This window comes from Echiichthys vipera, assembly GCF_963691815.1.
Source record: "Echiichthys vipera genome assembly, chromosome: 13".
NCBI classification, from domain to species: domain Eukaryota; kingdom Metazoa; phylum Chordata; class Actinopteri; order Perciformes; family Trachinidae; genus Echiichthys; species Echiichthys vipera.
The window spans coordinates 10,846,646-10,862,410 of NC_139838.1; the positions used below are offsets into that span (position 1 = coordinate 10,846,646).

The 15,765-nt window shown below is 42.7% G+C and overlaps 1 protein-coding gene across 1 annotated transcript; it reads right to left on the reverse strand.

Annotated features, from left to right (window-relative positions):
* Window positions 1-1,243: 1,243 nt before the first annotated feature.
* Window positions 1,244-15,221, reverse strand: LOC310955367 (SH3 domain-binding protein 5-like). Its single transcript, XM_083925180.1, has 9 exons — window positions 14,873-15,221; window positions 14,352-14,414; window positions 11,748-11,876; window positions 5,647-5,811; window positions 5,341-5,471; window positions 5,033-5,075; window positions 3,997-4,213; window positions 3,468-3,848; window positions 1,244-2,344 (listed from the first exon to the last, which is right to left on the reverse strand). Exons 1-9 carry the CDS (start codon window positions 14,969-14,971, stop codon window positions 2,169-2,171), a joined length of 1,404 nt encoding a protein of 467 aa, XP_083781306.1. The 5' UTR covers window positions 14,972-15,221; the 3' UTR covers window positions 1,244-2,168.
* Window positions 15,222-15,765: the final 544 nt, after the last annotated feature.

Genomic DNA, 15,765 nt, shown 5'->3' on the forward strand with positions numbered 1-15,765 from the left:
AATGTATCTTTATATACAATGTACATATATAGATATATATATATACACAATTATATAGATTTTTTTAAAGTTCCAACTAAAAGCCTCAGGCCGGGAGAACATGCAAAACTCAAACTTGGCACCAGATGTCAGTATCTCACAAAACGTGGTCACATTATTGCCCAATATTACAAATCTGAGTTCAGAGCTAGCCTGGCACAAATTGAAATCACAGGATACCATGAATTGAAATGCAGCATGCTGTCAGCAGATCTGTAACACAAAGTTACAGTGTAAAATAAGCTTTGCTGCACTGAACTCCATCAGTCTGTTGGTGGTTGTGTGTATGTGTGTGTGTGTGTGTGAAGATATTTTCTAATTATTGCTTTGTAAACCTTTTCAAGAACTGAGTGTTGGTAAATATGATTGAATACCATGATATGGAAACAGTATCAGTTATTCAGTGCTGTATTAAGCAAAGCCAGCTGATACTGGACTTATGAGGATGATAGTGATATTTGAGAATTGGGGTGTGACCTGGAGAATGGTTGGGGGTGTGGTAAGACGTCACTGCCAGAGTGCAGCAGGCGTGGGGAGCCTCACTGAGGAGACACTAGCTTTTATAGACGCTACTAAAACAACACTGCAGCTCCACACCGTTCATGGTTCAACTCAACTCCAACTACATTCTCACATCTCAAATTTCTTATCTGACCATAAACAATGACCACTGCAAGGAAATATAGCCGTTGCACCAGAGGCTAAATCGTCATCGGACAGATAGTCGAAGGTTTCGGGTAGCTGTAATTACTATGTAATATCACCGCTAACAAGGTCCTGCGGGTTAAATCCGTACCTTTAACTTTAAAGGAACACTTTGACAGTTATTTCTTTGCTTGGACCATGTACCTTTCTGGAGTCTCTGCTGGCTTCCTGGCAACTGCTCAGATCCGAGAGATATTGAAGCACATACAGTATATAACCTCCTTTAAAATGGCCATTATTGTTTTTACGCTTCAGGTTTTGTACACTTTGAAGTGCTGGTAGGCAGATTTTGTTACCCCTGTTACCCCTGCTATTGCGTAACAGTTCCCCCAACTCCCCAGACCAGCACAAGTTGTAAGTTAACAGCATAAAATATCACATCTTCTCAAGAAGGATTGTTTCATACCACATCATCCTGCCTAAAAGTATAATTCTGTTTATTTCAACAAAGACATTGTCCAAGACCGATATTACATGTAACACATGTTTATTGCTTATTTTGTGTTAAACAATAACAACAGTAACACAAAACACTGTTCATATTCAACAATACAGGAGTATAAATATAGAATATCTGTACTACAGGGTAGTATTGATCATTTCTCCAAAAAACACCACAGACACACACTCAAAAAAATCATTCGCTCAATCACCACCCCCTCAGATGGGGAGCTGCACTCGATACATTCACTCACTCATTCACAAATCCAAAAGGAAGACCCTTTGTGTTCAGTCTCTTCTTTAGTTTAGTGCTCATTCATGTTCCTCCTCGAGTACTATTCCTCCACATCCTCTTTCCAACTTTACATTTAGAAGCTACAGGAGGACATTGGACAATCTAACATTGGACATCTTGTTTTGCCCCGTTTTAATCTTCATGTGGGAGTTCAGATCCAAAAAAGAGGTTCACTTTGGACGTCTCTTAGTGGTACCAACTGTAGTATATTTGCATTAATAAATGTTTACCACATTCACTTTGACACATGGTTACAGGTTACACCATTACTGAGATGATTGACAGCTCTACAATATGCAAATGAAAAGAAAATGAGCCATACTGCTGCACGACACACATTTGGTTGTGGCACAAAATAGACGCGTTCTTCTTTTAGCAGAAACAGAGCTATACTGAGATCAGGGAAATGCAGTCTTTTAAAAAAGCACTAATAATACCAATGCCAATAAAGACCAAAGATGTACGTATGTTCAAACTATGTATAGCACCATTATTATATGACACCATCAGACGTTTAGACAAGAAGGAGACATAATGTCAGGTTAGCTGGAGCTTTGAGTGATTAGGTTGCTCCCTCATTGCTCACATCGAGCATTTCATCCTCCCTTGCTCCACGTCTTCTGCCACAGAGTCCAGGTTGGGACTCGAAGCTGCGCACGGTGAGTGTTTTAAGCATGGCAGACGTGCATTACACACTGTTGAGTAACAGAACGGTAGTGGCTGAGCTGGGTGAGGAAATTTCAGGGTTAATTAAATTGGCGTCTTGTTCATCCCCAGAATCCCCTTCTTGTTTTTGTGCTACAGTCACGGTTAGCTTTTTCAAACCGGCTTCTAGCGTCGCCTCCGCTCCCTCTGCTCTGTCACCTGCAACACACACACACACACACGTGCACGCACGCACACACGCACACACACATACACACACACACACACGTACATAAACAGAGGGCATTCAATAGTGAATACATGTAAAAGTAAACAAAGGATACACAATTTATCTTTGCTGGCTGATACAGAACTCTACTGAAAATCTAATTTTCAGTCAATGGCTAATTGGCTGGTCAAATACTCATAATTTTTACACAATAATAACAATAATACATTAATATCGTTAATAGTACTCTGGTGGACTATGGGAAGCCCTTCACCTAAAAGGGACAGGTAAGATTACACACAAGAACATAAAAACATTGGAGTATTTTTTTCCTGATAATGATCAAAGGTAGAGTGTGCAATACTGTAATGGAGCTTTAAAAATATATAACAATACCATATAAGACACACCCAGGCTAAAACCTATGAGCTCAACTGTATTGTTTTGAGCAGATATACTGTATGCAAGTTGTTTCAATTTAAAAATCAAGCCTCACATTGTCTTAAGTGTTACTTAAACAGTTCTTGGCAATTATTGTTATAATATATGTATCGGTTTCTAAATCTAATATAATTAGCAAAAAGGCCGCTTATGATGACTCAAATGGAGCTATTGATAACTTACAAGATATGTACACCCTATTTATTTTTCATAAATACGTTTCCCTGTATCTGACAAATTTAACATTTTGGAAAATATGATTAATCGTTTCTTTTCCAGAGTGAGACAAGCGTAGAGATATCAATCTCATATTTGTGTGTTACTTAGTTAGCTTAGCTTATCACTCTTGGATCCCAGCGGGAAAACAGCTGGCCCGGCTCTGTCCAAAGCTCAAATACACCCTACCAACACCTCTATTGCTCTGTGGAGGCAGGAGCCAGACTAGCCGTTACCCCCTGCTTTGGCTAACTGCGTCCTGACTCTAGCTCTGTCCTTAACACACTGACATGAAGTTGGTATTGGTCTTTTACAGTAATCACACACACAGAAAATACAAAAGTATAAGCATATTTCAAAATATGCTATAAAAACGTCAAACAATTTCAACAGATAGGATGAACCCTTATTTTAGCAGTAAACACACATGTACACACTGATGTGACGAACACACACCTCTCTCCTGGTCGCAGTCTGGAGAGGAAGCTCCACTGCACTGGCTGCGAGGGCCCAGGAGAGGTGAGGCATGCCCAGAACCACACACCGAGTCTGGGTCATTAGAGCTACAGGGGCTCGCTAGCTCCAGTCCACCAGGACAGGAGCAGGAGAGGACGGGGGAAGAAGGAGGGGAGGAGAGGTAGGAGCAGGGGGTGTAGAGTGAAGAGGAGGGGTAAGGGCAGGGCATATCTAGGGGGGTGGAGGCAGAGGTGGAAGGTTGGGAGGAGGATGAAGAAGGCGAGGAGGGCATGGCTAGGGGTGAGGAGGTGGAATGAATGTCGGTCTCCTCCTCTGAGCAGCTACTGTGACTGCCCTCTTCGTCAATTGATACGGACACCACTGAAACACACACACACACACACACAAACACACACACAGATATACACATTAAACATGCAGACACACAGATGCACCAACAAAACAATAAGTCATAGTGTGGGTGGATGAAGTGGATGGAAAGTAATTTCTAAGCTTCAGTTACACCCACTTGATAGACCGTCCGACTCCATCTTGAAGTTGGTGATGTCCTCGTTGCCCCCATCTCCCTCCGCACCGACACCCTGTTCCCTGGTTCCAATGGCGAGGGAGCGTCGCTGGGCATGGATTTCTTCGGAGATGCTCTCAAGGCTGCGTAGTGCTGCGCGGTAGTCGGCCTTAGCGACCACAAGTTTGGCTTGACGCTCATCCACATGAAGCTTGAGTTGCTACGAGAAATCAAACACAGTTTCTCAGTAAACACACCTTCTTGGTAAAACTGTAAGTAAAGCCTTTTTCCCCCACTGACAAAAAAAACAATAACATCTGGCTTTCGTCCTTAGTGGTTAAGGTTGCCTTCAGCATACATTCCCGGGACCAATATCTCTCCGGTACAAGTATATATCCACTCCAGCTCCGATCGGCAGTGATGGAAACATGACACCCACATGGACACACATATTTTTAGTATCTTCTGCTACTCTGTCATCTCAGCCACAAATTCCATACATCTCAGCCCAAGCAGCGCTCAATCATCGTTCCAAATTTGTCTGCACCAAGACAGACTGAATAAGCAACATATTTTTAAAAACAAAACATTGACACTAGCCTCCATGCTGCTTTCTAGTGTTTACTAAAAACAAAATCCTGTTGTGGCATTGAACGTGACACACCAGGAAAAAAAAACAGAAAGGCATATTTGTCTTAAAAAACCTGCATACACACACTCATTTGGGTGGGAAAATGTACCATGACATAATGATACTTTGAGCTGAATGCTTATGTCAGCATGCTAACAGATTTCTAGCAGGTATGATGTTTGAGTACAGCTGTCATTAGTTCTGCAGGTATTTGGTTAAAAAGTATTGAATATATTAAAACTTTGATCAATGATGGTGCTATGTGGGAAGTTAAGAGTTCTCCATTATAATTAATCCTCAGGACAAGAATGAATGTGGCTAAAAATGAATGAACTACACAGCTGGTTTGGCTCAAAGTATTATAACTTTAAATTGTTTAAAGCTAACATGCTAACATACTGTACATACCTCAAGCTGTAGATAATACTTGGCTTTCAGTTCAAAATATGGCCTACAGGGGGAGAAAAAGAAGAAAAAACATGAGAGAGAAAGAACTGGAGATACTGCTGGAAGAATAACACTCCTCTGTGAGCAGTCACATTCCTGGGCTCTTACTAAGGGTGCACACCCCAACACTGCACAACCAACACATGAAACATCTGGACTGCATCAGATGACACAACGTAGCCCTGCTTTCTCACACACAAACGCACTCACACACAGCGAGGGCCAAGCAGGAGGGGGGAGAAATGGAAACATTCAGAGAGGGGACAGACCTGGATTTGTTGATGGAGCGTTTTAGTTTCTTCTCTAACTGCCTCATGTGGCTGATACAGGAATTGTAATTGGCTGCTGTTTTCCGGTGTTCAGCTTCACTGCGTGTTCTCGCCTGCTCTGCTTCCATCACCTGAAACAATCAAGTATTATTTTAACTGTAGAAACTGAGCAAAACATACAAACAATGCAAACAATCACATTGACTTCTTTCACTTTCAGTGCCAGTAGCAGTCTAAACCTTACCCTCGAGGACAAATGACTCATTAGGATGAAACCTGTTAGTAGTTTTTGCATGATGTTCGTACCCTCTGTGTGGCATGGTTGAGCATTTCCTGCCAGGCGGAGTCAAACTGGCGGCTGTCCTCCTCCAGCAGCCTCTCTTCAGCCAGGGCGATGGTCTCTTTGGCTGCCCGCAGGATCTCCACCGCCCGCTGGAACTCCTGAGTGGCCTTTTGGGCTTCAACCTGGGCCTAGAGTTAAGAAAGGAGGGTTAGTAATCATCCCATCAAACGTGAAAGTGAAAGTGTCCTGCTTGAAATTACCACTAACATCAGCTTTTAGGTGGTAAATATTTCTACTGTGGAGCTCAGGGTTTAATTATGAACTGGGATTTCAGGTGGGAAAGTAGGAAAATGCTGACAGCGAGCTTAAATCAAAGCATCATGACATTCATTTGACACTAATTTCTACCAGCAAGTTGGCCCAGCCTTTGTTCCCACATGGTATGAGTACAGCAGTTGTCCTTGTGCCGCTTCCAGTGTGTATTTCATGCCCTATATTTCCTCTGGAGGAACCATGGTTGATTCCTTATGACAGCCATAGAGGGGCGAAGAGATCGCACACAGATAAGACATGCACAGAAAGACACATACAGAAAGACAACCTTTCCTTCATTCACAGACAAACAGGAGTTTGTCACTAAGGAAATCTGACACACTGTCAGTGGGCTCTTCCTGCCCACAGTCACAATCAATAGGAGGATTCTTCCCATCATGCTGGACATACTTGGGTCCACTCTCTCCACTCAGACAGGCGTGACTTAAAGGTCAGGGTATTGGCTGAATACTTAGCAGACTCCTATCAGAGTTTGTGGAATAAGATAAGAAATGATAATGCAAGTCTGGTTATCTGGATAACTTGTAATTTGTCAGTTTAATCATCTTGTGAAGAGATTAAAGTGAGCTGATGACATCACTGGGATTTAATGTCAGCATTGGGAAATCCCAGATGAAAATGTTTTATATCAGGGATATGTCTTTGACAGTCACCTTGGCTTTCTGCAGAAAGTAAAGGCATAAAATTAAACCCAAAAGACTATGTGCTTTTTTCACGAGAATTTGTTACAAGATAAAGCAACAGCATATAATTTAGCTGGGGCTGTTTATTATGATGTTCGCTTTGGGAATGCTCTGCCTCTACATAACAAACATTAATCACAAATCGAAAAAAACAAAAAGATATGCATGTCCTCCTACCCATCTTGCAGATTTTCAATTTAAGAAACTACAGCAAAAGATATATGTGAACAATTCTGCTCAGAGCCAGTTGGCATATCATTTCTATGGGGGCGGGGTTGTCAAGTTTTTATTATATAGGACAGACAGGAAATGGGATAGAGAGAGGAGGAGACGTGCAGCAAAGGGCCGCAGGTCAGAGTCGAACCCGCGGCCGCAGCCTTGGGGACCCCCGGCCTCCCCACACTGGCCGCCCCGACATAGAATTTTACTTGACATCAGAGAAATTCTAATTAAGCAACAACAGGTTGTCCCGCTCTGGTCCTTTAATAGCTTTGAGTACATAATGAGTACATTTTGTTCAGTTCCCATCAAACGGAGGGTAATCAGGTAATTGTTGTTTGTAACACTTTGTAACATGCCCTTTAAGTCTGTCAGTTTGCCCTTATTCTGTTTTAACTGTATTGTCTGTTTGCATTGACTGTTTGCTGTAACGGAAACAAACTTTGCTGGTCTAGTTTGTGTTTCTACTATGAATTGATTACTGTGCACCACCTAAATTGCCATTTTAACTCTGAAATAAAGCCATATATTAATTTTAAAACTATAGAACATTTCACAGTTCCAAACATGTATTTTCCTCAGATCAATCAATCTAACAAGAAAGAAAACTTGACCCAAGCCGCAATGAAAAGGAAATAACCTAACTGATAACTATTTGTATAGACACAAATAGTTATCAGTTAATTTTCTAATAGGTGCTTTATTTTAGAAATGGTTTAACATTAGTTACCATAATGATATGATATGCCTACACTCAATGACTGCATTAAACAAGCACATTCAATGGATTTGATGCATTATACCTTTCCCCGTGTGTCGGGGTGGAACTGAAAATGCTCCCTGTCCTAGATAGATGTTAGCATATGCTAATACTTACCATAGCATATGGTTAATTAAGGATGCATTCACTGATGTTTGGATGATTACAACATGCTGTACACACAAGACTGTCGTCCTATTATCAAGTTGTGATGGTGAGCGTGTTAGTTGCCTATATTACTGACCACCTGCATGTAAGCCTAATAGCTATTAACACTCCTTTAGCTCTGTTATCCTGAGGGAAATATCTGACTCTTCACCCACTAGGTGCTATAAGTCTTCACCAGCTAGCGCCTAGGTTTGTCTGCCTGAACAGAGCTCATATAAGCTAGTGGGTTTATCAGAGTTTTTTGTTGTTGTTGAAATAGTTATTTGCTGTACCTGGAAACAATAGCACTTTTCAAACATGCACTTCATAACTGAAATCTAGACATTTACCAGGAGGAGCAGTACATGAGAATGCAAATGTCTGAATTAGTTGATTCGGACATCCTGCTGGCTCCGTAGTACAACGTCTAGTTGTGTTCAAAATCATTCCCCCATTCACTCACTCACTATTCCCCATATAGTGTTTATTAAATAGTGCACTATATAGGGAATGTGTGATACACAAGAACTAACAAATCATTGCTTCAGTACAGGCGCCGGATATATGTGTGACGGAAGCGGGTGCGTCCAGCATCATATAAAAAAAACAGCTGTAAACTCATTTTTCAGTCTGATCCTGATACAAACCTGCACTAAGGAAGAGAGTAAAAGGCTGTTGCTTGTTTATTTCAATGTTAAATCCTGATTAAATTGTTGAAATTTCGATGTGTTTTTTGTTAACAATGGTTGTGTGTCGTGTTTGTGAGCTGTAATAGCCCACGGTTCATTTATTTCACAAGCGAGTAACAGCAGTAAGCTTGTTAGGAACGATCGTTGGTAGCTACAGTTAGCTCTCTGGCTAACGTTAGCACCTCTTCTGCTTCTTTTTCTCCTCTGCTATGCATCATATGTACACTCAAATTAGCTGTGCATTGTGGGTATTTTATAGTGGACTAAGAATTCGAACACCACTGCAAAATGGCGTACACACTATTAAGTGCACTACTTCCATGATAGGGAACGATTTGGAACACAGCTTCTGTGTAATATCCGATAGAGCCCATGTGTGAGAATTCACAGCGAGTGAGTGGGCGTGCCGATGATGTTTCTATCATGCGGCTTGCACAAAAAATGAATAAAAACAAACGCCAGAGGGTAGGGATGGATGTTTTACACAAAGACGCCATCGAAAAGGTCTTACTGGAGAGATGACGGAATTGAGAATTAACTTAGACACTAAAGTTGTGGTGTGTGAAAACCCCAAATTGTGTTTAAACATGCTAAAATGCTCTGAGCATTGAGAGGAACTGCAGTTTTCTCTGTATGCGTCACTATGAGCGACACGTTTCTCATTCAACAGCTTTAACAGAACAAACTCTCAAAAGGTCAGTGTAGTTCTCTCAGGTCGTCTTTTCTCATGGCATTCCCTGACTTTCTGTTACATTAACCCCTGTGACTTGACCCCCAGCCATGTTTATGATAAAGGCTCCAACAGTGACGTGAGCGAGCCCAGATCTGCATCGTCTCACGCAAATTGTAGAAAACCCAAACGCTGGGGTCGTTTGTGTCGGTATTGTTGTGGTTAGATAGCCTATCAAGGGTTGTCAAGGTAAAGAGATATAGGAAGGGAGGGCGATGATAACAGTTACTTTTTGCAAGTAATGTGTCAGTTTGACTTGCAAAGATGAAGCCCTCCTCTTTGTCCCCCATCATGACCCATTTCCCAGGCTCAGAGAAGAGAGGGGGTGCAGGGAAAACAGAAGGAGGAGGATGGATATTTGATGAGGAGAAACCACCAGCGAGGAATAGTGAAGGAACTGAGACTTTAAGGCTATCCATCAATGCGTTTTGTCAAGTTGAAGATAAAAGGTCACACAAAAAGTGCCCGTGCTTCACAGGACTTCCTGTGACAGAGCGGCAGCACACGTCCTTTCTCATACAGGGTGGGTGTTTACTCATAGTGTTGTCAGTAGCTAAGCTGACCAAACACAGTGACTACGTGAGCCTCTGCCTTTCTTGACTCTTGCAAAAAACAAACAAACAAGTGATTAAATGACAAATCTTCAGCACACTGGTGAGTAACATGCATCAACGGTGGAAGACACAATTTGCCATTATCTTAGTGGCACAAAAGGCTGCTGAGCATGAGACGGCATGCAAATGACAAGCATTGTTATCAGTTAATTAGCTTGATGTCACAGAGCGCACATTATGGTTTTGGTCTCTAATACCATGACGCAATGTCACCTCGTATATGCGTATGTCTATTCATATCATCCTACTGTGTATGTGTGTGCGTGTGTGTGTGCGAGTGTGTGTGTGTGCGTGTGTGTGTGTGTGTGTGTGTGTGTGTATGTGTGTGTGTGTGTGTGTGTGTCTGTGACTAATTTTTAATTCACGTGTCAGACACTGTCATCCTGTCTGACGCCTTTGTCTCTAGAAAGTCACTCCATCATTTTTCTGGAGGTTAGAGATGAAGGGTGAGGAGGTAGAGAGAGGTGGCTGAAACGGAGAGGGAGGGAGTTAGGGTGTGCAGGGGACAGATAGCCAGACAGACGGGCAGTGGTGCAGAAGAGAATGCTGGGTAAAAAAGGACAAAAGATAGGACAGTACAAGCAAATTCCTATACACCGCCCCCCAGTTTGTTGGTATGTAGGGGGATAAACATGGGGGGTTGGGGGCTGAGACTGGCTTATGGGTGGGGGTAGGTAGTGGGTGTGTGTGTGTGTGTGTGTGTGTGTGTGTGTGTGTGTGTGTGTGTGTGTGAGTGTGTGTGTGTGTGGTTAGTTTATTCTGGTAGGGTCAGTGAGGGTAAGAATTTGAATCCCTGTAAAATAGGTCAAGTATTAAATATTAAATATTCATCCATAAATCATGACCAGACAATTCGCCAGTTTAACCTGGGGGCTTCATCGGCTTGGCTCTGGATCTAATCCCCCTGATACACACAGACACACACATACACACACACGCACACACACGCACACACACACACACACACACACACACACACACACACACACACACACACACACACACACACACACACACACACACACACACACACACACACACACACACACACACACACACACACACACACACACACACACACACACACACAAACAAAGCTAGGGAAAGCTTTGGATCCTTTCAAGTGAACGCAGGTCCCATCACAATTCAAAACCTCCCACTAATTCCCAACTCTCACCTGTCACTGTCAGAAGTAGATGCTACTGGCAGGTAGTTTGTCATATTGAAACAGAGATAGGCAAGGACACAAACACACACATACACACAAACAAACACGCACGGAAACACACAGTATATATATATATATATATATACATATATATATATATATATATATATATATATATTCTCTGTCTATTTCAGTTTGACAGCTCAGCTCTGACACACATATGTCAGCCTTCTGATAAATGACTCATAAGCTTTTTTGTTATTGGCTGACAAGAGGGGGGTGCTGGACTCTAAATTTCTGGTGCTATCCAATCAGATGAAAGCCTCAACAGGCTGGAACAATTCAACAGCAAAGGACATGACCCTGCTGGAGAGGGAACAGCACCGTTTAGTGCACTAACCACTGGGGAAGTCTACTTTGCATCTACCTGCAACAGCACGGCAAAGGACGCAACACAGATTCTGAAAAATCATAAGTTCAGTCAGGTTCAGTGCAGCTCATAAAGTCCTATTCCCCACACTGAGTTGGTGTGTGTGTGTGTGTGTGTGTGTGTTTGTGTGTGTGTGTGTTTAAAACTACAGTAGCTTAGGATACAGAGGTGTGACTGAGTATAAAAATAGGCATCACGTGACTGTGCTCCCTTTAAGTAGATATAAGCTGAGCTCTTTAAACGTCTCATCACTAATCCTCAGTAAGCCTGCCCTCACACTAACAGTCTGTCGACCTCAGTCACTTCAGTTCTGTTCTGTGAATGCATGTGTGTGTGTGTGTGTGTGTATACCTGTCTTGCTACTTTGCGGGCTTCCCAGTACGGTTTGGACTCGTCCACAGCTCGTCCGATCCTCTTCACCTGCTCGTTCAGCTTCACTGTCGCTTCCCCAAGCACGGCTCGAAACCGCTGACGGCAGTCCTGCACACAGAAACACAAACAGATATTAGCTTTTAAATACATCAATCAATCCACAGTCATAATACTGCATTTCAAAGCTGTTGCGAAGGTGGGAACTGAATATGGGAAACTGGAAAATTAGTTTCAAAAATAAGAACGACTCTAGGGCTGTCCTGCTGGCCCTGATCAATTTGGCCCAGCGCCTCCAAAGCGGCTCTTCTAATTCAAGTCAGCACTAAACCATTACCCAAATCCAAGCATGTGCAATGACATACAGAGCAGCTGTATCTCAGCTTTGGCTTCTGCTCCTCAGTGTTGTTGAGCAACCCCTTTTACAGTACATTCTTTGGTGCTGAAATCATGTTGAAATGTATATGTGAGAGCACTGATTTTGCATAATGGGCAACATCTGTGTGTGTGTGTTTGTGTGTGTGTTTGAGTGTGTGTGTGTGTGTGTGTGTGTATGTGTGTGTGTATGTGTGTGTGTGTGTGTGTGTATGTGTGCGTGTGTGTGTGTGTGTGTGTGTGTGTGTGTGTGTGTGTGTATGTGTGTAGATCAGGTCTGTCATCACCTAATCTATATATGGCAAAGTTACTGAGGCCCTGTCACATGTGTCTTTGGTGATTAGATCGTATTGTACGTGGACGGCTCTCGGTACGTTTTTCACGCCTGGCGTTAGAATGTGTCTCCACATGCATCTTGAGTGAACACGTACATCATTTCCATTTGCAAAGACCAAAAGTGAAGCAAACCAAGAACACCCTTGTAATATATCTATATGGACTTTTCAAAAATGTAATTTGCCGTGGACAAAGCCAGTTTACGCGATTTGAGAACACTACGCCTCAGCTTACACAGAGGGCGTCGGTTGAGCGGTCCTTCAATGTGGCCCAGGATGCATTCCCGTACACACTGCTGAAAAAATGTAGCCATATGCAGCCCCAGAACACCTCCAACTGTGCAGGTGTGGTCTGAGCGACTGGATCTCAATGCATACTGTGTGCATTCACACGTGTACTTAGAGCTGTCCACTTTGTGAGCGGATCACCCGAAACACATGATAATGCCAGGTCAGAACAGGGCCTGAGTGTGTGTCTGTGTGTCGACATGTGTCGTAATTTGCAGAGTGGAGCGTCTGAAAGGCAGCAGCACCTGCATCCTGTTCGCAAAAACTGACGAAAAGAGTCCAAGAGAGGGGAAAAGAAGGAAAAGGGAGAGGCCACTAAAGGAAGCACACTTCCTGTGACATAATTATGTTTCCTAACTTCCTGCTCCTGCATTGTGACGATGACGCAGCAAGCAGGCTGGGAAGTATATTCTGTATGTTACTGCTCATATATTGCAGGCGATGGCACTCTTCATCTCTAACACACACAGTCTTATATCGCTGACATCAGTTGTTTGCCTTCATGTCTGCAGAGTGGCCTCAAATCTGAGCATGGGTTTGACCTCATTGCCTCAGCTTTCCCTGGATCCTCTGAATCCACTGTACATACTCTGTCCTTAATCAACTCCAGACTCTGCAGCCTGCAAGCAGCACTTCACATTCTTCAGCCTCACGATGAATCGCCTTCTTTCTTTCCCTGTTTGCTCATGTCTGTGTGTATATTTATATCAGTGACACAACCGTTGCTTCAGAATATTGCCAAAGCAGTGGGGGGAAAATTGCATTTACATTAAGCGTATCCTTCCCATCAGACGAGTTAACATGATCTACAAGAATGATCCAGTACTGAGCTTGAAAACATGAATTAAGCAATATCTATAACAATAGTTCCAACACAGAGACGTGCTCCTCTGCCCTCTTGTTATGTTTATTCCAACACTGGTTTGTGGCATTCGGACGTGAGTGAAGGTCTAATGAGAAACAGAAGGGGCCTACTTTAAGGAAAACCATGGCCTGCCTCTGGAATGTTTTGATTTCTGCTGAACAGTAACCCTTCTAGTCAACGTTTAAATCCAAGTGAGCGTTCTAAAAAATTAAAAACAACACCCTACCATCCATATTCCTGCTGCATTTTACAGCCTTTTTCCTCTTTAAAAGTGTTTGGTATGTTTTTCAAGGGAATAAGGAGAGCAATGGGGATTTAGATTGCTCCACATGTGCCATTAAAATGTTATATTCAACAGTCATGCCTCTTGCAGCAATAAGAGCTCATACAGTGCAGTGTCATTAAGGAGGAGTGACAGTCGCCACTTCACTTTTTCCACATTTTCCCCTCAGAAGCAGCTCGCCCGTATTTAGAACATTTCCATCTTTGCAAGACACGCGGTGTAAACTGTCTATTTGATGATCCCGTTGCTGGGGTGAATTTCCTGAAAACCCACAAGATGAATAATCTCACAGCCCCTAACAGGATTTCTCACTTTGTTAAGCGTCAGATTCTGAGTCTGCTCAGCCATGACTGGCAGTGTTTACCCCAGCAGGGAGAGGCGCTGATGATAATGACAGTCGTGTCGGTGGCTGGTGTGGTGGTTGTTTTTTTCAGTCTTACCTCCAGCTCACTCTCCCAGCGGTTAATGTCATCTGTGGACTGGTTTAACTTCTCCAGTTCTCCCTGTTTATAGAAAACATGGCATGCATGGAAAGGCACAGAGAGAAAGAAGAGGAGGGAGCATGGTTACAACAAAAACAGACTGTGATTGGAGGCTAAACTGTGTGACTTCTTCTTTTTTTTTTTTTGTACAAAATGACTGAGCATGCAGCCCCCACTTTGTGCGTGATAATGCTATTAGATTCCACTGCATTGCTAGAAAGCACAGATGACACACTTCATGCACTGTTTGAGGCGGACCTGTAGTTGCTCCTAACATGGTGTTAACAAAGGCTAATAAAACAGTATTATTACACATTTTGTTCCAGCTTTTACTGACTGTCTAAATCCCACTGAATGTGAGGATGAAACAATATTCCACACAACCTGACTATTTTCACTGGGCTTCCCATTTTCATCTCAATGTCACTTTCCCTGCATGGTGGCCACATCTGGAGCTTTTTGCTTTTTTTTAATCTCACCTGGATTCTTGGATCCACTTCTTCCTCCTCCTCCTCTTCCTCCTCCTCAGCACACTGCGAGTCCTCCTCACAGTTATTCCCACTCCGTAAAGGATCCATTTTCTGGAGATTTGGGGGCGAAAGAAAATGTGGGTCTTCACGGCAAACAAAGCGCGACCCCGGGGTGCTGGACTGACAGCAAGGGGTGTCCAGCAGTGATCCGCCCTCACTAACCTCTACACAGAGCGCAGTGCATTGCTTCAGGCTTTGAAGGTTTCAGTGTCTTTAAAGCAGAAGAGTCCGCTGCCTGGGGAGAGGAGCGCGTCTGGCCGAGTCCACGCAGACTGTAGGATCACAACCTCAGGGACAGGCGGCAGACCAGCTGAAGAAACCATCAAACCAACTACAATGACCACTAAGACTACTTCTGGTTTGGACCTTCGAAATAAAAGCCCATTTAGTGAAGCTACGGACACAAAAAAACCTTGATGTTAAAAAATACAACACAGTATACACAATGTGCATGCTGTAAATATGTTATTATTATTATTATTATTATTATTATTCAGGGGTTTTTATTTTCCATCTTATGTTATGAGTTGTACTATACTGCATTATCTTGTGGTTATCTTATTTTAATATTCCAACTTGTTTTCTAAAATGATGAAATAATGATGTTCTATGCATGTTTCTGATGTTAATTCTATGTCAACGTTCCCTTATTGTAAAGCACTCTGTGCTACATTTATTGTATACATTGAAATGTATGAATTTGATGGGATAAACCCCTTGAGTTGTCCCAGCTAATTTTCAAGGTTTCAAAGGTGCTGTACAATACAGTTTATAAATGCTATTTTCATATTCATAATAGCGAGGTTTTGTTTTAACCCACGGGCCAAATATCAGACACCGAC

What these genes read in the sequence shown, in the direction of transcription:
- LOC310955367 (XM_083925180.1), bottom strand. Translation starts at nt 14,971, where the DNA reads ATGGATCCTTTACGGAGTGGGAATAACTGTGAGGAGGACTCGCAGTGT. An exon ending in AAGTGGATCCAAGAATCCAG is followed by an intron (nt 14,415 to 14,872) that starts GTGAGATTAAAA and finishes TTCTATAAACAG; the next exon opens with GGAGAACTGGAGAAGTTAAA. An exon ending in TCAACCATGCCACACAGAGG is followed by an intron (nt 5,472 to 5,646) that starts GTACGAACATCA and finishes TGATTGTTTCAG; the next exon opens with GTGATGGAAGCAGAGCAGGC.